This window comes from Culex quinquefasciatus, chromosome 1 (genome assembly GCF_015732765.1).
Source record: "Culex quinquefasciatus strain JHB chromosome 1, VPISU_Cqui_1.0_pri_paternal, whole genome shotgun sequence".
NCBI lineage: Eukaryota > Metazoa > Arthropoda > Insecta > Diptera > Culicidae > Culex > Culex quinquefasciatus.
In genome coordinates, this window is record NC_051861.1 from 8495872 (window position 1) to 8522322 (window position 26451).

At 34.7% G+C, this 26451-nt stretch overlaps 1 protein-coding gene across 1 annotated transcript in view; it reads right to left on the reverse strand.

Moving 5' to 3' along the window:
• Positions 1 to 26451, reverse strand: part of LOC6050342 — a 184766-nt gene that overhangs the window by 65141 nt on the left and 93174 nt on the right. Inside the window, exon 3 of the mRNA XM_038249785.1 lies at positions 16602 to 16723. Within this exon, the coding sequence (XP_038105713.1) occupies positions 16602 to 16723 (122 nt within the window). The remainder of the gene's footprint in view (positions 1 to 16601; positions 16724 to 26451) is intronic.

The window sequence follows — 26451 nt, forward strand, 5'->3', positions numbered from 1 at the left end:
AGACTTCCTGTCACCTTCGGAGCTGGGGGGGGTTTGGTGGGAAATGGTCACCGAAAGCCGGCAACGCAAACATAACACGTTGCAGCATAAATCACCGTGCCGACGACTGTTGCATCGTTTAATGTGGAAGATATAAAAGTGTTTTTGGTAGAAGGGGGAGGAGGAGGAGACTCATTGCTGGTTGTTTTGTTTTTTTTCCCTCTCTCACTCCCAGATGAGTATTGAATGGTGTCACGTAATCGACGATCTAAGGTGGCTTCTTTTGGCTTGGTAGATTATGGTGACGATGGGATTTTAATTGGCGGGCGGTACTCGATTGGATAATCGAGAAAGTGAATAAGGAAACTTGGTGATCGGTAATTTGTCATAAAAAGATGCACCCAGATGAAAAACCTCTGACATCTAATTGGGCTAACAAGTTGTGACACTGATTGGCCGTTGTTATGCCAATCAATGCAACCTTATTGGTTTTAAATCGTCAATGCCGGCTCACCTTAGCAAGCTTTTTAAATATTTGTGTTTTTGAAAATTAATAATGATGTGATTTCACAACCAATAACATAAGACATTTTTAAAGTATTTTAGTAGATTTTTTCCTTCCTTCCTGAATTTATCAACAGCTTAGAGATAGCTCGATAGGTCTACTCAGGTTTATTACACAGAAAAAAAAGTTGAATTTTGAAGTTTTGAAAATTTGGTAGGTAATATTCAACCTACCAAATTTTCCTCTTTTTTTGAGTAATATTACATAAAAAATGTGTAAAAATGTGAACCTGATGAATATTCATCAAAAACTGATGAAAATTTATCATTTTCTGGGGTAAAATTAATTATTTTTTTGACACAAAATCTGTCACAATTTCCTGATGAATATTACCATCATTTTTTTCTGTGTATTTAACTGTGGTTATGCTTAACACTTCAGGCCTGAATTTTCAAAAAAATATTTTTTTTTTGTTAACCTTCCTACGGTATTGGGGTCCTTTTCGTCCTTTTTGAAAATTAAATTTGCCATAACTTTTGCTATATACATGCTAGAGCCTTGTAATTTTCTGAAATTAAATGTATAGTATAAATACACATTTCACAAAATAAATAAACCTCGGACGACCCATACGGGAGCATCCATAACAAAAGTTACTTTAAAGGTATTGGGGTCCTTTTCGACCCCAAACTTAAAAAAATCGTCAAAAATCCAGTTTTTGACTGTTTCTGATTATTTTGGTCACAAATGAAAGCTTAGAACGTCCTCTTTCCGAAACCGATCTGGAAAACCAGATTTGGTCACTGTCGCCACCGGGAATCGGCTACAACCGACAAAGGGCCTTTTTGAGACCCCAACTTTGACGACCTGTATCTCCGGCAAATTTCAACCAATCAGGATGCTCCGGGTTGCATTCGACAGGTATATACCTGTACTTTGACCACAAATATAAATATCAGGGCCAGGTGACCTACCGGTTCCGGAAATCCGGAGCATCCGAAAAGTTCGAATTTAACTGTTTTTCACGTAAATGTGATACCAATACTCTCATGATAGTTGATTGGCCAGGATGGGTCAACGAACAACGGCATGACCGTAGATTGACTTATCTTCCAATTTCATGAAGTTTGATATGTCGGATGATAAGGATTCTCTCATATTCCGGAAGTGTCCCCAAGGCGCCACTGGTAACCGGTTCCAGATTGGCCAGGATGGCTCAGCGATTTACGGCATTATCAAAGATGGACATATCTTTCAATTTCATAAAATTTGATATGCAACATGATGGATTTTCAACTAAAAAAATCAAATTGGCCGTTCATCGAGTACCCGGGAACTGGTTCCAGGTTACCCGGAAGTGGCCACTAAAACTCCAGAGTGGTTCTGGCAATCGTGTATTGTGTTTTTAGTAAGTTTTATGGATCAATTTCAACTATCATGAGAGTATATGTGATACTAAATCACATATACGTAGAGGGTGACGATTCTCGAGATTTTCAATTTCCCGGGAATCGAGAGTTGAACTTGGCAATTTCCCGGGAATTCCCGGGACCCGGGAGTTTTTTTTAACACGCCAACAGTGTAAAAAATTTAAAATGAAAAGTAATAAATTTGTTTCTTTTAAATGAATTCAGTTACTGTTAATTCATACTAATTCTATGAAACATTAATTAACAGCCTCATTGTTTTGAGGAACTCGAGGAACTATATAAAACTTTTGATTATTTTTTTCTGAATCTGCAAAACCAAAATCGTTTCTTGAGTTTTTTAAGACTCAAAATTGTAGTTTGAAATATTTACGAATCTTAATTCGCACTGAGTGATTGTGAAACTTGTTATTAGATTTTTTTTTTTACTATCCAGATTACTATACTACACTGAAAAAATATGATGTTTTCAATTATGAGCAATGTAATTAGCTTATATCTGCAAGCTCATACATCCAATTTCAATGTTGTCAAAGACAAACTTATGGGAAATTGGACGAGCTTTCCGGTAAAAATATTTACGAGACTGAAAAATCAAGTCTGTCATATAGAAATAGCCAAAAACCATCAAAAAACCTATTTTTTCTACATTTTTATTTTTAAAACCGCTGTAACTTCACAAGGATTGGACTTAGGACAATGGTCAATATGGAGACTTTTATGTAAAATTGTCTGGAGAATCGATTCCCGTATTCGGTTTTTGAAAATTTTGACGTTTAGAGCACTTTTCAAAAAACAGTTTCAGTAAATGATTTTTGTATTTTTTTAGGTGAGTTGCTCCATCCTGCATTTTTCGTGAGTCTTTTTGTAACATCTTAGGCTATCTTCACAAAAATTTTGAACGAAAAAAAATCGTGGGCTTCCCCTCAAATTTGACTTTGAAACTTAAAAATCAAAAAATCTCATAAAAGTTGGGTGTTTTTTTCTTTCAGTGTATTTTTATCGAAAAGCCCGTCAAATTTCCTACAAGTTTGTCTTTGACCACTTTTTGATACGATGCAACGGCTTCGAGATACAGAAATATTTAAATTCCGAATTACAAAAATATTTAAAACACTTACGCCCTTCTCAAATGTCATTATCGTGTGGAACTGGCTCCATATACACAAAAATGGCTTATATAAGCGTAGGATAACATGTCTACAAAGTTTCATTGAAATCGGAGAGGGTCGGATACAACCGATTCCCTATTTGGCATGGAATTGTTCGAATATCTTTTTGAAAATAACATTATTTTAAAAATAAATTGTTCAATTAAATAATCCTGAAAGTTACGAGATTTTGTGAACACCCAAACATGTGAAACTAATAAATGTTGATTAGTTAGTCATTCGTGAATCTTGAAGTATTTCTGCCTTTGGGGTGATGAGCCTTTAACATTCAATTTAAATAGCAAAATTAGCTAAAAATTAAAATTAATTTAAATTCAAATGATTTTCTTGAGTAAAAGCACTGCTTTTCATTCTATTAATTATTTGTTGAAATTTTTTAGTCTTAGTTTTCGAAAAGAATCAGTCTTCAGTTTTTTTGCCTTTCTTACTAAAGAAAGGTATAGGTTTTACTTTAAGGCTGGACGTCATTTTCATCTTCGTAAATTTGTCGATTCAGCATGAATTTTCTTCGGAAAAATCGTCAAAAAATCACACTGCATCGATTTTAGACGCTCTATCGATTCACCTTGACAGAACTCACCTATCTCCAACCCTTGAATTTTGAGAAAATAAATTCCGTTGAGTTCGAGTGATGTCCGTATGTGGTAAATTTTTTACCAAATTTTGTGTCGCGTAATCCTCGGCTCCCCTATTTTCGATTTTGATTGTTCCAAGTGCATTTGAAAGCTGGTGTGCTGAACAAGGGTCATTTTGAGACCGAATTTCGAAATATCCATCTGTTTTCGGATGCGGCCAGACTTTTCAACAAAATACACAGTTTTCAAATGAAAATATGGTCAAAATTTTTCATTTTCATATCTTTTATTTATCTCAAAAATTGCATTTTTCGAGCTCTACAACCTCCCAAATTTTCATCCAGATCCATAATCTGGTTCTGGAGTTAGAGCCGTTTGATTAACCTACCAAAAGAAAAAAATTCCCTAAAAAAAGGTAAAAGCCCACCTGGTGACCTTTGCCAACACTTTTCATTTCCGATTTTATCCGAAATTTCTTTCTACACTCATAGTACAGACCATGAGTGAGCATCTGAAACAAATTTGACATCTATCGGCAATCTGGATCAATTTTTAGAGCGATTTACTTTTTGCCTTTCTTACTAAAGAAAGGTATAGGTTTTACTTTAAGGCTGGACGTCATTTTCATCTTCGTAAATTTGTCGATTCAGCATGAATTTTCTTCGGAAAAATCGTCAAAAAATCACACTGCATCGATTTTAGACGCATCGTCGCCAAGTCGACAAGTTGTCAAGTTGAGCTTCTAATGCTGGCGCGTACTGCTGGCGCGTCCTGTTATTTGGATCCAATATACTCTAATATGTGTTGGGTGCACCATCGATTTATTTTTGCTACTATAGATATCGTATATTTTTCGGCTCTTTAGTATTATCATTATATGCATAACTGTCCAGTATTTGTTTTGAAACCTGCGACATGAGACCATTATGCGATTTAAATTCTGTCATTTATTTTGTTGTGTGGTGGTCTAGAGGTTTGTGTCTTAACTAATATTTTATCTAGATCAGAGGCAAAAGATTTAAATCTTGAGAAACATTGAGGTGAATTTGAAAGAGCTTTTAGAGAGTGGGGATCTTTTTAGAAAGTGGGGATCTTCTTCGAAAGTTCTTGGCTTGCTTCTTGTTGTTGGGTGAAAAAGGAAAGCTTTGATCGCAAGCGAGCGAGGGAGAGAACTTATATTCCTTTCCTCTCCACACTCGCGCTCACCGCACACGGCGCCTTGTGCTAAAGAGGTGATGGTGTAGAGGTAAAATTTCAAGCGTTGTGTTGTTGTTTTTTTTTTCGTTGCCAACTGGTGCTTCTTCTCGCTCGCGGGCAAAAAATCGCTGTCAACAGTGTCTGCGGCACATTCTGAAATGCCGCGCGGCGTGTACCTTTGAAAAAACGGACAATACCAACACACAAAAGGGCTCGTACCAAAGCTAAAAAACCAAAACCGCGGTGTGCGTTGTCACTGGCACATGGGAAGCTTGCTATGATCGCGTTTGTCATAAACGCTTGTTTGATTACAAACTTACAAACATATTGTACGATTGAAAATATTCTTTTGGTGAAAATTGCGTTTTTTATTTCCTTTGGAAATCATATCATTTGTAATACATTGCTTTCATCATAAGACTTTCTTTTGTGCTGACGTTATAAATAAACAAAGTCGATGTTATGAATTGAAAAAAGTTCTACCATTGTTATATTCTTTAGTAAGAAAGGCTCTATCTCACCCCAGGTGGGATTAAATCGGGTTTTTAATTACAGTTATTGGAATAAGAGAAACTGCTAACGTATAATTTATCATTATCAGTTTATACCATTAGTTTTTTTTGGTCAAAAACGATCTGACCGATTCTTTTGTGACGGGACAACGTTTGTACGCATATGTTTTCAGTTTTTTGCTGATAACTTCAAAATCTGTGAGAAAAGGTACCAATATTTATACAAATTTGGAAAGTACATTAAATTTCCAATAAGATTCACTCCTGCAAACATTTAAAAACACAAAGTTTGAGTCAAGAGAGTTGTAGCGTGACGGGACAACATCGTACAATTGGATAATTTTGATTTTCATACAAAAAAGTGAAGAACTCTTCTCTCCTAGTAAGTTTTTGGAAAAACCCTTTTTTACAGTTGTTTCTAAAATGAAAAACGAAGATTTTGCTTACTGGATCACCCAATTTCGTCAAATTTTGTTGATTTGACAGGTTCTTCTTTTCGTGACGGGACAACGCAGATATTTTGCAAAAGAGGGTTTTTCTCGCGTTGTCCCGTCACGAAATGAAGCAATTGTGAAAATCTCTACTGACTAGTCAACTTTAACTAATTTGGGGTCGCTGAGCTCGAATATGACTCCTAGAATACTCCAAAGTATTCAGGGAATGTGCAATCCAAAATGGCGGCCAATATGGCGGTGCTAGAATATTCGATATTTTATAAAGAAATGTAACCGGCAATGAACAGGTCTAATTTAACAAAGGGTTGTTGAACTCGAATATGAGCTCTAGAATATTCCAAAATACTCAGGGATGTGCAATCCAAGATGGCGAAGCTAGAAAATTTGATTTTTTTTTCAGATGTGTAACAGGCAATCAATGGGTCAAATTCAACTAATTTGGGGTCGCTCAACTTGAATATGTGCCATAGAATACTCTAAAGTACTCAGGGAATGTGCAATCCAAGATGGCGGCCAATATGGTGAAGCTAGAAAATTTGTTTTTTTTTGTTCAGGGTTGTAACAGGAAATCAACGAGTCAAATTTAACTAACTTGGAGTCGCTGAACTCGAATATGAGCCATATAATACTCCAAAGTACTCAGGGAATGTGCAATCCAAGATGGCGAAGCTAGAAAATTGAATTGCATTCCCTGAGTACTTTCTTATTTAGTTGTCACCGTATTTGGCATTATGCCGCACAGACTGTTCTAAGGACTTTAGAATATTCTAAGGATTATATTCGAGTTCAGCATCCCCAAATTAATTAAATTTGACCTGTTGACTGCCTGTTACATTTCTGTATAAAAATTTCCAATATTCTAGGTTCGCCATCTTGGCCGCCATCTTGGATTGCACATTCTCTGAGTATTTTGGAGTATTATATGGCTCATATTCGAGTTCAGCGACCCCAGATTAGTTAAATTTGACTAGTTGATTGAACTTAAAAATCCTTTTATGATGTTTTTTTCCATTCTGCCGCCATATTAGACGCCATCTTGAATATCTCGCTTCCCTTTGAGACTCAGGAAAATCAACAGGCAAATTTGGATTTTGGAACTGGCCTGTTACACGATTTGAGCATCTTATTTTGAATTCGTGCCTTGACCAAAAAATTGGCGTGACGGGACAACGCAAACTTGCGTCAGCCGTAACTCTGGATCCTTTTGGCCAATTTTCGATTTCTAATAAGCATTTTAAAGGGTTCTTTGAGTACGAAGAGAATCCAAAATATGATGCAAAACCGATTTCACGAACTATTGCAAATTAAACTATTGTCATTTTTCGTGACGGGACAACGCTTCCATATACCCCCTTTTGAAATGTCCTGTATAATTTTATACCTACAGAATCTGCTTCTGTCAATAAGAGGGCTTATAAAAGAGTCATTTTACTATAAAATACCGTTTAGATTGATTAAATATCTGCATTCCTTCCATTAATTTGAGCTATTATTTAAAACAGTTGGGAAAATTAAAAATTCCCAGCGTTTATACATTTTACAACATCTGCTCACATATATGTTTAGAATAGGAACTTTGGTGTGGAAATATGTTTTTTGTGTGGTTCAAATAGTGGGAAAACATGGAAAATTATCAGAACCATCCAAAGTTCAACTTGAAAAAATTACTGCTTGGTAAACAAGTGCTAAGAATCGGTCATCTGAATTTGGCTTGAAAAAAATACGTTAAAATTTAATATTGAGCTAGAAGCTTTGATTTTTTAAAATCCATCTGATTTTAAATTTTAGCTTTTGTTGTTTTATTAAGAATTACACTGTTGGTGATTTTTGAAAATTGAAAACAGTTTTTTTTTTCAAAAAGTAAAAGAAAAATATGATATTTTATTTATAAAACCAAATAAATTTCTTAAATGCATTTTTATTTTTTCCCAAGGAGATTTTATTCATTTATGGTTGGAATTAAAAAAAAAGCTTTGTTTGATTTTTCTTGCGTTAATCTAAGCGAACAATTTTTTCAAACATTTTTATCAAATAAGTAAATTATGTATTATAATTTCGATTCACCAGGAGACAGTGATTTTAGTAGATAACAGACTGCATTTCGCCATGTGATGTGTTGATTTTCTAAGCTTAAGTTGCCTAGAAGTAGATAATTGGGAATAGAACCAGGGACAACGAAAGGGATTTGGAAGACGGGAAGTGTTGATGCTCCACTTTTTTAAGGAATAAGAGAAAATCTACACAGTACCCCCAAGTAAGTTTCGCCTGGAGTTCTACGGTTTTGGGAAAGTAAATTGTGTATTATAATTTGTTGATGAAATCAGGAGTCATAAAATGAATCACATAATTTATACATATATATTTTTTATAAATAACAAGATTATTAATTTTTGTCAACACGTTGAAAACAAGAAGTTTCAAACAAACTTTCAAGAATTTAACTCAGCAAACTGCGAGTTTAGAAAAAAAAGCATTAGAATCTTAAAATAGAGATTCCCCTGAATCCTTCTGGCAAAGCTGTATTTGTGACACAAGTTGGAATTTAAATTCTCAATTTTGGGTTTTTAGTTTGCGAAATGCTATTACACTCTCAATTTGTTGTTCGCAACTTCACACCTCTACTCCACAAAACTTAATCAAAAGTGACGACAACGATGCCCGCTCGTGCAATCTACTAGATGATGCTGGTTTAGCTCGCAATCCTCACAAACATCATTTCTCTTGGCGCGAGCTCACGCCACGATATGGGAATCGTTGACCGCGATTTCGCGTTTCCGCCCGATCGAAGATCCCATCGATAAGTTATTAGCAACACTAATTGCTGCCAAGTGTGAAAAATGTATTACGCGTGTGCGCACGTAAACTGATTTGCACTGTGGGAAAAACTTACGTAGACTCGCGTGTAATACACCTAAAGCACCTTTTTTTTACTGTGCCCCTTCTCCTCAAGTACCTGCTCGTGTTGCGTGGCAGAGTTTTTTCCTCGATTGAAATTGATTTCATTAATTTCTTTTCCCCCTCGCGGTGCCGAATTGCCCAGATCTCGATGAGAGGGCACCCCCCCGTCAAATTTGAATGTGGCCAAGTGGCGGGGCCCCACTTGATGATGGGTTTTGGGTGGTCCAATTTCTGGACTTTATTTTCACTGCTGAAATGAGGTGAGGAGATTTTTTTTTTAACAGATCTTAACCGTGTGCCACCTGCGTCAAAGCGATCATCGCAGTCAGGAATTTAAAATTTGATTAATTATCGGGGTTGAGCCGAAGGGAAATTTAGTTCACTCCAAATTCAGCGTTGCGCTAAAGTGGTGGTAACTGATACACCTTCTTTTCCCAGCCAGGCAACCGGGGGAAACTCGATATAGCTATTTGACCCCCCAGCCTAATTGAATCAGTCCGCAATATTTACACCAGATTGGATTCATAATTGAGTTTATCCAGGGTGTGTGTGTGGGTGCGCAATGATAAAACTCGTCGCGAAAAGGGTCGTTTGTCTGTCTGGTGGGAAAGGATCATCAGGGCTTTCCATAACTGTGGTGGTAACTATTATGATTATTCTCGCTCAGACAGTAATGGGCTTGGCCATTTCCGATAGCTGCTGGAAGCAGAACCTTCTGCGAGGCAGAACAATCGGGGTGAAATGACAGATATTGACAGCATTTCTAGCTAAAAATCAATTTCAAAAGTTAAAATATTTTATGGGAATAAACTGTAAACGATTTTCATTTATCAAAAGGGAAAATGTCAGATGATTATCATTTATGAGTTGAATTTTGTTTTATTTTATTTGGTATATTATGTATAAATTGATATTGTAGTTTTGATCTCGGATAACGAATCCGATATCCATTTTTAGATATCTCATAATCGTACACAAATTGAAATCTGTGAAATCGGTCACAGTAAAAATAATCATAATAATATTACACCTGAGAAGAGGTAAATCTTTTATGTCACATAAAAAATGTTATTTTACCTCTGAAAATGTGTAATTTTACCACTTTTCTGGTGTCACTTTTGTAGTCTAAATTGAGGTTAATTTACAACATAAAAGAGGTTATATTCAACCTTTCAACCCTCCAAATTTACAAAGAAATTATAATTTTTGAGTCATGTATTACCCATCTGTTATGAAATTTATTGTAATTTATTTCGCAATAAAACCGATTTCAAATTTCGGCATTTTGTAATTTAACAAGGTTTGCTTGTAACTATAACGAAACATCACGATTTTACAAAAAATAGTTTGAAATCTTGAACTACACAGTATTTTTTTTGAAAACTACAAAGGTGTAATTTTGGAAGGTTCAATATTATCTCTTTTATGATGTAATTTTACCTCAATTTAGACTGAAAAAGTGGCGTTACCCCAGAAAAGTGGTAATATTACACTTTTTCATGGGTAATAAAAAATCAAAGCTACGTTTTTCGAAAAAAATACTCAAAATTTAAATTTATACAATATGGGTATCAAACGATCGAGATTTTTTCATACATTTCGAATGTAATAACAACATTTTAAGAAAATACTCAAAATTTTCACAAAACTACGTATTTTCGAATAAAATACTCAAAATTTCCGTTTTTACAATGTGGATATCAAACGATCGGGATTTTTTCATACATTTCGAATGTAATAACAATATTTTTTTGAAAATACTCAAAATTTTCACAAAAACTACGTATTTTTGTAAAACTTTTCAAAATTTCAGTTTTTACAATATATCAAATAATCAAATCAATTTTTTTCAAAAATGCGTAGTTTTGTGAATATTTTGAGTATTTTCATTTTTTAATAACTTTCGAAATGCATGAAAAAATCCCGATCGTTTGATACCCACATTGAAAAAACGAAAATTTTTAGTATTTTTTTTCGAACATACGTAGTTTTGTGAAAATTTTGAGAATTTTCAAAAAATATTGCTATTACATTCAAAATATATGACAAATCCCGATCGTTCGACACCCACATCGTAAAAACGGAAATTTTGAGTATTTTTTTTAGAAAATACGTAGTTTTGTGAAAATTTGGAGTATTTTCAAAAAAAATTGTTATTACATTCGAAATGTATGAAAAAATCCCGATCGTTTTATACCAACATTGCAAAAACGGAAATTTTGAGTATTTTTTCGGAAATACGAAGTTTTGTGAAAATTCTGAGTATTTTCAAAAATATTGTTATTACATTCGAAATGTATGAAAAAATCCCGATCGTTCGATACTCACATTGTAAAAACGGAAATTTTGAGTATTTTATTAGAAAATACGTAGTTTTTCGATAATTTTGAGTATTTTCTAGAAATGTTGTTATTACATTCGAAATGTATGAAAAAATCCCGATCGTTTGATACTTATATTGCAAAAATTGAAATTTTGAGTATTTTTTCAAAAAGACGTAGTTTTGTGAAAATTTTGAGTATTTTCTAAAAATGTTGTTATTACATCCAAAATGTATGAAAAAAAAACCTGATCATTTGATACCCATATTGCAATAACAATATATTTTTAGTTTCTTTAGAGAAAAAAATGCATTTTCGAAATACAGGAAAAATACGTATTTTTGTGAAAATTTTCATGAAATAATAATTTTAATGGATAGCTGTCATCATCCCGATTTCAAAACACTATAATTTTTTGATGCTTGCATGATGTTTCGTACGATTAAAGCCAATGTCTCCCATATAGCCAAAATCCCATAAGCTCTGTTATGCACGCCTCTGTTTTGCATCCCCCATATGCGGTGCTAAACCGAGGCATGACTGTAATTATACAATTTTTCTGAAGATGTACCCCTTTCCAGATATAGTATATCTATAATTTTTTTTACTGTGCATTTATTATTATTTTTTGAAAATTAGATTTAATATGTATAAGCCCGTTGCAAATATTTTTCGAAATTATGTCCTTCGACGCTGACCAAAGTCGAGGGGGGGCAAAAAAATAAAAAAAAGTATGAAAATTGAGGCGACATAAACTTTGGAAAATACTTGCAACGGCCTAAATTGAAAAATTTTTTAAGCGTTAGAATATTTCCCCTATGATTCGGACCAAAAGTGTATATGTCAGAAAAAAATATGTAAAATTACCTCTGATAATGTGTAATTTTACTTTTTTTCTGGTGCAATGTTACTTTTTCAATCTAAATTGAAGTAAAATTACAACATTGAAGGGGTAATATTCAACATTACACCTTCCAACATTACACTTTCCAAATTTACACTATTTTTTACTGTGTGAATACAAAAAAAGTTAACAAAATTGTCTAGGCTTTTCTTCTTGCATGAATCCAAAAAAAAATCTCTAACGCATTAAAAATTGGGCAGTATGGCGTTGAAAGGAATGTTACAAAGGTCAAATAATTGAATAATACAAGTGTACACAGTTAAAAATAAGGTAAATTTGGGAGGTGTAATTTTGGAAGGTTGAATATAACCTCTTTAATGATGTAATTTTACTTCAATTTAGACTGCAAAAGTGATATTACAGCAGAAAAGTTAACTGTGTATGTTCACTCAACTATTAATTTTATTAATACTCTCTAACATGTGAGAAACAAAGTAATCGGCAAAGTTACCCGAGAAACAGTTTTCCACGCAACTTTAGAAGCAATATTGATTTTTTTTAAATATAGGTTTTAGCACAAAGAAATGTCTACCTCCAAAAATGTGTAAATTTACATCATTTTAAGTGTTATAACATTTTTCTACATAAATTAACTTAAAATCACATGAAAAGTAAGGTAATATTCAACCATTGAAATTTAAACCATCCAAAATCAAACTTTTTCATAGAATGACGTGAGCAGGATAGACAGCTAACAATTTCACAATGATTTTGTGTATTTTGTTTTAAACTTGAAGGTTCATGTAAACAGAAAAAAAGTATTACACTATAAATCATGTACAGAAAGGTATCACGACAAGTAATATTAATTAAAATCTATGTTGTATGTTAATTTACAAACAATCAAATGCAAAATTCAAAATTTGCATGTGATTAGGCGGATTACATTGACATTTTTTTTAATTCTGTTTAGTAATTTGAAATCCATTCCGAAATCATCCCAACTCAACACTCGCCAATTTACCCTTCAACTCCCCATGGAAACCTCCTGTAAATTTTCAAGACAAATCGGCCGCACCCGTATTTCCTGATTGAAAAGCCGTCGATGAAAAGTTTTTTGCACTCTCTTCGTGTCCAGCTAGAACCTAGACAGTAAAAATTTCCCGGAAGGGTCAACCCGGCCATCCCAAAGGGTGGAAAAAGAAAATGCAAATATGATCCACTTAGGGCTCGAAACCAACCCACGTCTAGACGGTCTGTCAATTTTATTTTGCGATCTAGGGCGAGTCAAAGTTTTTTTTTAATTCATGTTTCTGTGCATTTCAGATCGGACATCATAAAGTCATGAATTACGCAGGTGTGAGTCGGTGTGCGAGCGAAATGATTTACTATTCCAAATGTAGGCGTTCACACGCGCCACCGGATTTATGGTTGCACCTTTTGCAAACGCAAAATGAAACAAAATAAACATTTCCGACTCACAGTCGTGGGGCTTAATTTGTTTTTCATGAATATATTCATTCATCACCCGTAAAAATAACGATCTGCGCCGAATTTTGCACCTCTCGCCAAACGACCAGCAAGCATGTAAGTTTGGAAAGTGCAATTAAACTGCGAATTTCGCACTGCACTTTCATAAATTGCACGTAAATAAATCAGTTTTGTTTATTCCGGCCTTAAAGTGCTCTGTTTTGTTGCAGAAGAAAAAACAACATTACACCTCCGAGCGTCAAAACTTACAATGTTTTACAAAGTCTTGCTTGCGGGTTATTGCATGCAGAGCTGCCACTTATGACTTGCAAACTCATACGCACACCTGAGATTGACGTAAATCTACACGTGAAGTGGTGTGACATTAAGTGGAATGGTGATGCTTCAGAATGATCAAATGAAGAGAGAAGTGATGACTTGCTTGTTTAAAAATATTGTAAAAGTTTGTTGAAATGAAAATTACAAAAACTTTATATTTTTTGCCAAAAAATCACAACTCAAGTAAAAACTAAACAATAATAAATCACGTAATAATTTTCAACACAAAAAATGCATATCTCGCTGATTGGCAGCCCATTAGTCACAAACTTAATCAGTTTACCACCATGACGTTAATCCGCATCGCGAGTGATTTTCGAGGCTTTCCCCGCACTGTAAGCTCATTTCACTAAATGCAAATTACTTAGCAGCCAGCCAGCTGATTGATGTATTATCACGTGCCTTTTAAATATTCATTTTGGTTAATGCGCGCGCAGCGCAGACAAAGCTGTTTAAAGCAACAATAGTTTTGAGAGCTGTGTCTTATCTAAAAAAAAAACAAGTGCAGCAGCTGCACACACTAATGAGCTGATTATCTTGTCTGTAGCACTCGAAAGAGGTGATGAACGTCGTTACACCTTACTAACTTGTTTGGAAACTGGTTGAACTAAGCTGGAAGGACTCGAAAATTGGTAAAGGAAGCGGCACAAAGCGCGCGTAAAGTGCGCCAACTGCGGGGGGAACCAAGCCGCCAACTTCCGCGACTCTATCGCGCATTCGGCTGTTCCGTTCAAAAAACTTGTTGGCATCGTCAAATTAATAGGGTAAACGTTACAAATCTAAGCTGAAAAAGGAACAAATTCACGGTCCTTTACCCTATTTTTCCCGCTCGCGGTTCTAATCCGGAAGGGCGGGGGGACGTTTTACGAGCCGCTATAAATATGACCAACGGCGTGAGTTATGACCGCGCGATCTCGAGTGAGCGAGTCGAGTGCATCAACTCTTGAGAGAACGAAGAGAGATTAGCTATTTTTGGACGCTGGCCAACGTGACGCGGCGACGAGTGGGAGTTGGGATGACGGGCGATTTGCGGATGTTTTGTAAATATTTTTTGGTGGCAGTCCGGAAGTGGTTCTTGGACGGTTCAGGAATTTGGACGCTTTTAAAACTTGAAAGATGGCCAAAATGAAGATTAAACCTCAGATCTATTTTATGAAAATGGGTTATTTGTAGAACAAAAAGTAGAAGGGTACGAAATTTGAAATACAACCGTTGCAAAAACATCGATTGAAATTACTGTGAGATGAGTTTTTCTCGATGATTCACTTGTTTTCAAACAGAGAGAGGAAATAAGATCTAGGAAACTGTATAGAAGATGTTTCATTTGCGTGGTCGTTTACGTCACCTTTATCAAAATTTTACTGGAAACAAAAACAGTGTTTTTAGTATTTAGCCATTTTTCAGTCAACGTTTGTCTTTTTATAGTATTTCCGACTCGAAGCAAAAGTGAACCCATTTCTATTCTTACATGTTTTTTTCTTTTTTTTTAATTTTCAAGGTGTTTTTATAGTTTAAAATTTTTATAGTCCAATATTATGTTCTACACAGTTTAAAAGTTATGGTAATATTACATCTGAGAATGATCACATTTGTAATGGCAGAAAAAAGTTTAATTTTCCGTCTTGAAATCAAAATTTACTTTTTTTATGTAATGTCACTCTAACAGTCTCAATTGAGGTAATATTAAATTTCAATAGAAGTAATATGGAATATTACAAAAAATTCTGTGTAATTTTTCGATGTAATATTGCATTTTTTCTGCCTTTGTCAGGTGTAATATTATCATGTTTTTTAAACTGTGTAGTCAAAATTACAATCATGTTAGCACAAAAAATTGATTTTCAAATTGTTGAAAAAGCTCATAAAATAAAAAAAACGACGCGGAAAAAAAAATTTAAGGTGTAAATTTACCCAATCATGTGCAATTATACTTCAAAAATAGGGTAAAATTACATTGACGAGGTTCAATTTTGGTCTCGTCACAGTAAACCTATTTTTTAGCAATTCTCATTAAAGAACGGCTATTTCACACATTAGTTCAGGCAAATTTACATCGATTGTAGGAATTTTTACGGAATATTCCGTTCATAGCTTTAAAAAAATGGTTAAACAAGATTTTTGACATATTCTAAAATTAAAGCTAAAAAAACGTTATTTTTAGTGGTTAATATTACCTCTATTATGATGTAATTTTACTTCAATTTAGATTGAAAAAGTTACACTACATCAGAAAAGGGGTAAAATTACATATTTTTTTCTGACATAAAAATAAACCCTCTCCCAGATGTAATATTACCTAAGTATCAGGCTATCAATTATGGAAAAAATCAAGTTTGATGATAGTTTTTTTTAATTAAAAATGGTTCAAAATATTTTTTTTAGAATAAAGAATAGTTTGTTCCGCATTTTCAAACCCAAAAACTACCTTAGAATGTTCGGATTGGACAGCTTTTTTGACATTTTTCAAAATTAAAGCTAAAAAAAAAAATATTTTGAGAGGTTAATATTACCTCTATTATGATGTAATTTTACTTCAATTTAGATTGAAAAAGTTACACTACATCAGAAAAGGGGTAAAATTACATATTTTTTTCTGACATAAAAATAAACCCTCTCGCAGATGTAATATTACCATGATTTTTTTTCTGTGTTTTTAATTTTATCTATGGCAAATAAGTTAACTTTTTTTTGAGTAGTGGAAGGGTTCAGATGGAAAATGATACACTTTTTTTAAAACAAAAATTTTTTTTTTTAGAAATAATTATATTTATATGTATAAGTATCAGGCTATCAATTATGGAAAAAAATCAAGCTTGATGATAGTTTTTTTTTAATTAAAAATGGTTCAAAATAACTGTTTTAGAATTAAGAATAGTTTGTTTCGCATTTTCAAACCCCAAAACCTACCTTAGAATGTTCGGATGGGACAGCTTGTTAAGCAGCTGCACCTCGCGCAGCATGTTGGGCCGATTCGCGCGCATCTGGTTCATCTTGAGCACCATCACGTCACCGGTCGTGCGGTGGGTCACCTGGAAAATAGAAAAATGAAGTTTAGAAAATATTATAATAATTACTTATAAATTTTTATTAGAAAAAAATGATCAAAATGTAAAAAATTAAACAATATTAGAAGGAAAAATTAAAGAAATTTTCTTAAAAGTAAAAAAATGCCAAATTTTTCACCGAATTTCCCACCGTGCCAATCTCCCTACAGCTACAAACTGCTAATTGAGAAATTAATTTAAAAAAAAACATCACTTTTTAGGTGATAGCCGGTAGCAAAAAACATGACCTCCACGAGAGAGATGAACTCGCTTGCGTCAGTCGGCAAAAATTTGCTTCCCCTACTACCGGATGACGAACCGGGCAGAACGGTTTCAGGGAAGATTTACATGACAGCTGACCAGCAGCGCTGCGACTAATTGATGGTGTATATTTAGAGAGGATTACAGTCGAGACGGCGTGAAATCTGAGAAGTCAGCTGCGATCGAGATGCCAAAGGTTGGAAAAGCCCTTTTGAAAGATGATGCAATCAAAGTCAGATGAAGATCCGCGGAGATCACTTTAAATGGCTTTTGATTTGTTAAAGACCAATCAAAAGAAATTAATATCGCATTGCATAAGGATGGAGCTTTTGTTGGCTGGTCTTTAGAAATTTTTAAGAGCCTCCGAGAAAAGCTCATCGCGAAGAGGGTGGAAACTTGAAGTTTGCATCCACGACTTACGTAAAACTGCGCCAATTAGTAAGAAATTTGGCTTTTCAAATAACTTCAGCTGGGAGATCTGCGTCATCCAAGCTTGGAATTTAACCCAATAAATGCCCGCTTCAACCGTAATAATAGTGATAATTTAAAGTAACTTTCGTAGTTTAAAGCTTGATGCGCAACGATTTTAATTAATTGGACTGTGGCGTTTCCACCGGATCGATGCATTTCACCTGCTCTCAGTGAAAAATAATCTGAATAGGGTGCAATAACTGCGCCACGATATTATGCCAACTATGTGCGATCTCGGAAGGTTGATTTGGAGCTCTTGTTATTTCGCCTTTGTGGCTGTTTTTTGAACCCTTTAAGTGTCCTAAGGTTTATACGATTTTTCGAAAATATTTACTTAAAAAACATTTTTTAAACTTATTGAAGCAACGCTGTAAAAAAAAAAACACAACGCGAATTCCTCAATTCAACTCTTTTTCGTGTAATGTTACCTGAACTAATGTGTAAACAAAAAAATACATAGCAAAGACGAAAATATCATCTCGTTTATGTAATTTTACTCAGTTACCAATGTGAAGTTACAGTTTTGACTGACACAAAATCTGTATGAAACTTTCTGTGACAGAAAAAAAAGTGTTAATTTACATCAGAAACATGTAAAATTATCATCTTTTTGCATGTTACATTTATTTTACACTGTCACTTTGGTAAAATCACATTGTCAAAACAAGAGAAGGATAACTTTTCTGTAAACATGATATAATTCTATCGAAAAATTTCAAAACTTTCTTCCTACCCCAAAATCACCTGCGAGAGCAGGTCCACACGTGCCCAATCTCGAACCGTAAGATCTCCACCGAAAAATCTTTCACGCAGCAGTGTTGCCAGCGATCTCGCCCTGGGAACTCTCAAGTGGCGGGCACATATGGCAGCGAGATCGCAATCAACTAGTGCTGCTGCGCAACCAAATCGTGAAATTAAGCAATAATTAAAATGTTTTTCTCTCTTAAAAACCGCAAGTGATGGAACAAAAGCAGCCCCGATCTGATCTTGAAGAAAGGAAAACGAAAAGCGCGAGTTGTTAAATTTCACTTTTAAGAGACTGTCACGGCGAAAACAACCACCTGTGTGTGTATGTGTGTGTTTGCGGTTTGAAGAGGTAGCTCCGCACATCTGACTTCGAGATAAGACAGATGCTGGTAGCTTAGGCAGCGAAGAGCGATGATTAGGCCGATTGTCGGCGCAGGGTAAGTTACAAGTTAATTGTCGGATGAGTCGTCGGCAACTGTACCAGCGTGAGAAGTTGGGAAAGTTTTGTTTAATTTTGAAGCTTTTGAAAATGTTCATATGGAAATACTTTGTTTTACAATTTAGAAGATTTGGCAACACTGCTGCAAAATATCACCACTTAAATGTAATGTTTTTAATTTTTACAGTAATATATGTTGAATTTGATTAGAATGCAATTTTGAAATTATGAATCCATATTTTTTTTAATATTCTAAGGTTTGGCAACCCTGTCATAACTTAACGTCACTTAATAGAAATTTACGTGATACTTGTGCAAATTCAAATGGAATTAAATTTCGAAATAGTGTTTTTGTATGTTTAATAAAATGATCAAAAATATTTCGGAATTAAAAAAAAATGAATATTTGGCAACCCTGCCATGAAGTCTGTACCTCCATCGATTTTGTCACGCCAGATTACCCCACAAATTTAAAATATGTATGAAATCACCACCCAAAAAGCAAACTACCCTGGTTAAGTCGGATCTGACCCGCGACTCAATACATAATTCAGCGCTGCTCCGGAATGCTTCAGTTACCGGAGGGCAGACTTTTCCATAAATTCCCACACACCAAAGGTAGCAAACGGCACGGCTTTGGGCGCGGCCGGCGAATCTGGCCGGTCACTGTCTCTTCCGTTTGACCCAGATTGCCCCCCCCCCCACTTTTCGTCGTCCCAGAGGGTGAATCGTTACATAATTTGTAACGTGAACAAGGCCGAATCTGGGTCTTTAGCCCAAACGCACATTATGAAAATTAAGGTTGAGGAAATTTGGCACCAAAAAAAAGTGGATGTGAGGAAAATGCGAAAAATATGTTGATTAGGAAAGTTGGAAGAAAATCAAAACAAAACGGGGTTTTGTTATGGCTTGTAACAGTTTCGTTCTCTGTGGTTTATTTCGTGTCGTGAGAAAGTGGAACCATGATTTTTTAAAAAGGATGAGGTAAGCAAGAATTTATTTATACATAAAAGTTGCCGGGAAATTTGTGTCAAAACATAACTTGATGCTAGCAGCATCAAAAGATGTTCCCACGAAATCGAGAAGTCACCAAGTGTCACAAAGCTATATGGCGCATAAAATTACTGTATCATCAACAGATTCTAAGTGTCACAAAACAAAACACCAAACATCTCCTCCGAGCACGGAGGGTAATTTTCCGGATGAAATTGGTACCGTTTTCTGTCGGAATCGTCGCTAAAGTGTCCCCGTAAGGCACGGCATCGAGCGATGAGGCAATTTCACCGAGGCAGAGATCGTTTCTAGCAGAACATATTGAGTTGCATGGTAAACAATCCAATCAAACTTTACCGTGTAATCCTCGGCACACTGGCACTACGGTAGCAATAACAATAACAACCGCGAAAAAAAGCTGTCAACCGCAGTGCTACCGAGCGATGCCGAGGGCTGGGCAGGGATGTGAAGAACTCATGAATCTTGAATCATGAATCGTGAATCTTGAATCGTGAATCTTGAATCGTGAATCATGAATCATGAATCTTGAATCATGAATCTTGACTCTTGACTCTTGACTCTTGACTCTTGACTCTTGACTCTTGACTCTTGACTCTTGACTCTTGACTCTTGACTCTTGACTCTTGACTCTTGACTCTTGACTCTTGACTCTTGACTCTTGACTCTTGACTCTTGACTCTTGACTCTTGACTCTTGACTCTTGACTCTTGACTCTTGACTCTTGACTCTTGACTCTTGACTCTTGACTTGACTTGACTTGACTCTTGACTCTTGACTCTTGACTCTTGACTCTTGACTCTTGACTCTTGACTCTTGACTCTTGACTCTTGACTCTTGACTCTTGACTCTTGACTCATGACTCTTGACTCTTGACTCTTGAATCTTGAATCTCAGTTTTCAGTTTACAGTCCACGGTTACAGTCTACTGTCTACGTTCTGCAGTCTTCAGTATTCAGTTTACAGTCTACGGTTACAGTCTTCAGTCTTCAGTCTTCTGTCTTCAGTCTTCCGTCTTCAGTCTTCAGTCTTCAGTCTTCAGTCTTCAGTCTTCAGAGTCTTCAGTCTTCAGAGTCTTCAGTCTTCAGAGTCTTCAGTCTTCAGAGTCTTCAGTCTTCAGAGTCTTCAGTCTTCAGAGTCTTCAGTCTTCAGAGTCTTCAGTCTTCAGTCTTCAGAGCCTTCAGTCTTCAGTCTTCAGTCATCAGACTTCAGTCTTCAGTTTCAGTCTTCTGTCGTCAGATTCCAGTGAGTCCTTTAGATGTGTTGATCCCCAAGCGAATACCTTCCCATCACTGCCATTCCTGAAGCAACCAGAACGAAACCGAGCCGCTAAACAAATTGTGTCTAATTCGAGTTAATTTGATATCCTCCCTTCAAAGCAACTTCGCTCGTGGTGACAAACCTCGACGCTCGCACTGCGTAGTTACATGCCGTCGTCGTCGCATATTGCATCAAATCGCTGTCATGCCCCAGACCGCAACTGTTGCACAATAGTTAGTTGCGTTTTGCAGCGAACCGGTTTCTCAACCGCTCCCCTCCACCTTTTGTCATAGATCACGACGACTTCTGGGCTGACATTCTGTGCATCTTCGCCACAGAGACCTGCAACCGTTGACATCAACCACGGAGAAAGCCGCAACAAGTGTGGTGTGGTGAATTGTGGGTCAGTGTGGCTGCGCCGTCGGTCGACCTGAACCACGACGCCACGAGGCCGGAACGCGTTGATAACCTTTCCCGTTTACCACGTGGGCATCGGTGAAAACCTCAAATCAACGGGAATCACAGATCTTCCCGTTGACCTACCAAGATGTGACGCGAGGAGTTCAACCTTCTTTATGATCGTTGTGGTAGACAAGTTGTCAACTCAACCCAAGTTCCAAGAATGTTATCACCGAGCAACCTTGTACTCAACCGCGTAACTCGCTGAACTTGTACTACAAACAGGCAAACCCTTATACCACTGCACGCATCGCATCGCATCGCTTTCGATTATGAAATTGCATCTTTTTTTCTTGCTTCTACCTCTCTCGATAACGCCACAAATTATAGCATCGCGAAAGGGAGTCGCGTGCGCGCGGATCGTCGCGAGGTCGTCCCAGGCAAATTACGTCTGCGACGATATGTCGTAAGCGGAGCCGTCGCTGTCTACCCCGAAGGGAAATTGTACGCGCCGGCGAAAAACAGGTTCTTCTAACTAAGCGACGATGACGGTCTAGGCCGCGCGCCGGTAATTGGGTTCGCGTTGTGGTAGTAGCAGGTGGGGTAGCAATTGGGGTGGCCTCGGGGTTAGATGTGCCAAATTTGGCTGATAATATCGGGTGAGTTGCTGGGTGGTGGAGGGCGAAATTGCGATTCGAATGCCGCTGATTGGATGCTATTTACATTTGATGACTGTTTTTTTTGGGAACGGTAGTGCAGGAAATTGCGGTGAAAATGATTCAATTTGTTTTGTGTTATTGGAATTGTGGGGTAAGGTAAGTTCCCGCACGAAAATAAAAGTTTTCAACATTTAGAGATTTACTGTTGAATTTAGTAACAATAGAGGATTTGCAACAAAGCTTAAAGACACATGTCGCCACCTATGAACAAATAGCGTAAACCTATGATTTTTTGAAAAAAATGCGTTTTTTCCCTCATAATCAACATTTTTATAAAACTTATGCCGGATGCGGATGAGAAAAAATATTTCCAACAATTTGGTGTACAACTTTCCAATGTTTGTTTGATTTTTCTATGAGAAAACTGTAAATTTAGCAAAAAGATACTAATTTGAACTATAGAGAATTTGCAGCAAAGCTAAAAGACACATGTTGCCACCTATGAACAAATAGCTTAAACCTATGATTTTTTGAAAAAATGTGTTTTTTCCTCCATAATCCACATTTTTACAAAACTTTTGCCGGATTCAGATGAGAAAAATTATTTCCAACAATTTGGTGTACAACTTTCCAAAATTTGTTTGATTTTTCTATGAGAAAACTGTAAATTTATAGAGAATTTGCAGCAAAACTAAATGACGCGTGTCGCCACCTATGAACAAATAGCGTAAACCTATGATTTTTAGAAAAAATGTGTTTTTTCCTTCCTAACCAACATTTTTATAAAACTTATGCCGGATTCGGATGAGAAAAATTATTTCCAACAATTTGGTGTATAACTTTCCAATATTTGTTTGATTTTTCTATGAGAAAACTGTAGATTTAGAAAAAGATAGTAATTTGGACTATTTGGCAAGAAAGTCTGTCAAAAATCAATACAAATTGTTGAATATACGTTAACACATCTGTTATCAACTATATAACTGTTTATTTCATTGGTATATACGGGGAAACTCATTTTTTCGTGTTCCAAAACATGTTTTTTAAAGAAAAAGGTCACAAATTTTTGCGCGCCCAAAAGTTGATGTTCATTATTCTAAAGCAAAAAAATTTTCTCGTCTTTTGCAACCAGTTTCATTAAGATTGATGCAGGGAATCATGAGAAATAAGCGATTTTGTTCTTCAATCCAGCAGAAAGGAATACGATTTTTGGCAAGTAACCTCATTTTGGCGCCACCTACATTTGAAACACAGTCACGCTGCAAAACCTCAATAAAAAGATAGTAATTTGGACTATTAGGCAAGAAAGTCTGTCAAAAATCAATAAAAATTGTTGAATATACGTAAACACATCTGTTATCAACTAAAAAACTGTATATTTCATTGATATACAGGGTGTTTGGTTCATGGATGCGGATACTTGGTGGTTTCCTAAAGGACCCCGAAACATGAAAAAAAGTCTTCTACGGCATGGTCGAATTCTCATCCTAAACCGAGTTAAGTAGAATTTACTGTTTTGAGGAGTTTCTACACTAAACTCGATTTATCTCATGATTGTGATCATGAAAAGCTTCGCTTCTGATTTCATGTGAAAGCTGAGTAAATTTCACGATAAAAATGATTTTGAAATTTTTTAAACTTTAGTTAAGCCTGCCTACAGAGCCTTTACATTTTTTTCTTGCCCTAGTGTTGTTGGTTTTTTGCATTTATTTTGCGTAAATGGCAGGTAAATGGTTTGTTTTATGTATCAAAACGATGCTCCTAGATCCTCTCTACAATTCTCTCTAAATAACCAGTTCCCGAATTCTTTTCCTAAAGCCGCTATTTTAATTTTATTGGTGAAAAAAATCGAAGCCAGAAAACCTGACATGGAACCTTAATAAATCAAACCGACGCCTGACAGAGCATCGCGCAAAGCATAGGGTAGGGTAGTCATCAATGAGACACTTTTGGTTTTTAAACTTCAACGATTTTTGTATTTTTTTCTTTAGTATATTTTAAAGAACTTTTTGTTGCATTTTCTTTCTTTTAGTTTGTTCTAACATTGACCAAAATATGAGATCGATCTGACGTCTACAGTCAGAGTTATTCAACTGTCTCATTGTAGACGCACTTGGCAGGAACAATGAGACAGCTGGGGAACAATGAGACACTCTACAAAAATCAATACTTTTCTAGTAAAACATCATGCTTTTATATTGTTCCATTGCAGGTGACTTGCTTTGAATATATTCAAGCAATTTTGTCAACATGAAACTTCAATTTACAAAAGTTATACTAAAAAGTATTTAAATTTTGTAAAATCCATATATTTTATCAAATAACATTATATTTTTGGTTAAATGAAGTTTAAACTCAATAAATATGCCAAAAATCACTTCTAATTCATGTTTTGGAAGATTTCCACAGATTTTGAAAAGTTTAATGAAGAAAAATCAAAGTGTCTCATTGTTACCCATGGGTAGAAAAGAGTGGGGAACAATGAGACAGCCCTGGATTCTGGGTATATTCTAAATTTTGGTCAAACCCAATAAAAGGACATTGTAGCCCAACTTATGTACTGTAAAATGACGAAAGAAATTTGGAGAAATACTAGTTTTTGTGTTAATGGCAGCCTATGAGCGAAAATGTAATTTTTAGTCATAATTTACTATTACACCCCAGAATCAAACATGTATGAATAAATTTACAAGGGAGCATCCATAACCAAAGCCACAATTATAGCAGACGTGTATCTAGTAGACACACCTTTCCCCCAAATATGAGCCTGATTGATTGAAACTACGTCTTGTGAGAGCCATTTTATCATTGTTCCCCGTGTCTCATTGATGACTACTCTACCCTACTTGATCAACGCGCGCGCGGCCGCATGTTTGCTGGAAGGAGGGTGACAGTAAGAAAACAAACCACGTGTGCCCATTGCATTGTGGAAAAAAGTTCGTTTCAGAATTGTTTCATTACCGGAGGTATTTTGTCTCGCGTTCTTTTGGCAAACAGGTTAAAACAAAAGTTAAGGGACGGCTATTTAAGGGAAAGAAGGTGTTAATTATTGAAATGAGCTAAAGTGCGGCATAGGGTCTCGTTGAAGGATTTCCACTGTTGTTCAGTGTGCAGATCGTTTGATCCACACATGTGATACAACAATAAATAATTAAGCTGATTAAACCAAACATTTAAAACAAGCCCATTGACAATGCAAATAAATGTTCAGTTAGCAGGAAGTAGATACTTTGCTTTTTTAGAGTTCTACTTTTTTACATTACAAAAGGATAAGTTGGATTGTTTCTTGCGTACATAGGACAAAAGCATACATTTCCATCAAGCACCAAATGTTGGCATATCAACACCCTTTTGTTTATTTAAAACTTTTGCAAAGCGTTTTTAATTGAATAGCTCAATCAAGACCTAATTCGGAATGTGATCATAATTTGATAAAAAAATATCGAAAATTTCAAAATAATAGTACATTAATTTATTTTCTGAGAATTTAAGAATTTAAGAATTTAAGAATTTAAGAATTTAAGAATTTAAGAATTTAAGAATTTAAGAATTTAAGAATTTAAGAATTTAAGAATTTAAGAATTTAAGAATTTAAGAATTTAAGAATTTAAGAATTTAAGAATTTAAGAATTTAAGAATTTAAGAATTTAAATTTAAGAATTTAAGAATTTAAGAATTTAAGAATTTAAGAATTTAAGAATTTAAGAATTTAAGAATTTAAGAATTTAAGAATTTAAGAATTTAAGAATTTAAGAATTTAAGAATTTAAGAATTTAAGAATTTAAGAATTTAAGAATTTAAGAATTTAAGAATTTAAGAATTTAAGAATTTAAGAATTTAAGAATTTAAGAATTTAAGAATTTAAGAATTTAAGAATTTAAGAATTTAAGATTTAAGAATTTAAGAATTTAAGAATTTAAGAATTTAAGAATTTAAGAATTTAAGAATTTAAATTTAAGAATTTAAGAATTTAAGAATTTAAGAATTTAAGAATTTAAGAATTTAAGAATTTAAGAATTTAAGAATTTAAGAATTTAAGAATTTAAGAATTTAAGAATTTAAGAATTTAAGAATTTAAGAATTTAAGAATTTAAGAATTTAAAATTTAAGAATTTAAGAATTTAAGAATTTAAGAATTTAAGAATTTAAGAATTTAAGAATTTAAGAATTTAAGAATTTAAGAATTTAAGAATTTAAGAATTTAAGAATTTAAGAATTTAAGAATTTAAGAATTTAAGAATTTAAGAATTTAAGAATTTAAGAATTTAAGAATTTAAGAATTTAAGAATTTAAGAATTTAAGAATTTAAGAATTTAAGAATTTAAGAATTTAAGAATTTAAATTTAAGAATTTAAGAATTTAAGAATTTAAGAATTTAAGAATTTAAGAATTTAAGAATTTAAGAATTTAAGAATTTAAGAATTTAAGAATTTAAGAATTTAAGAATTTAAGAATTTAAGAATTTA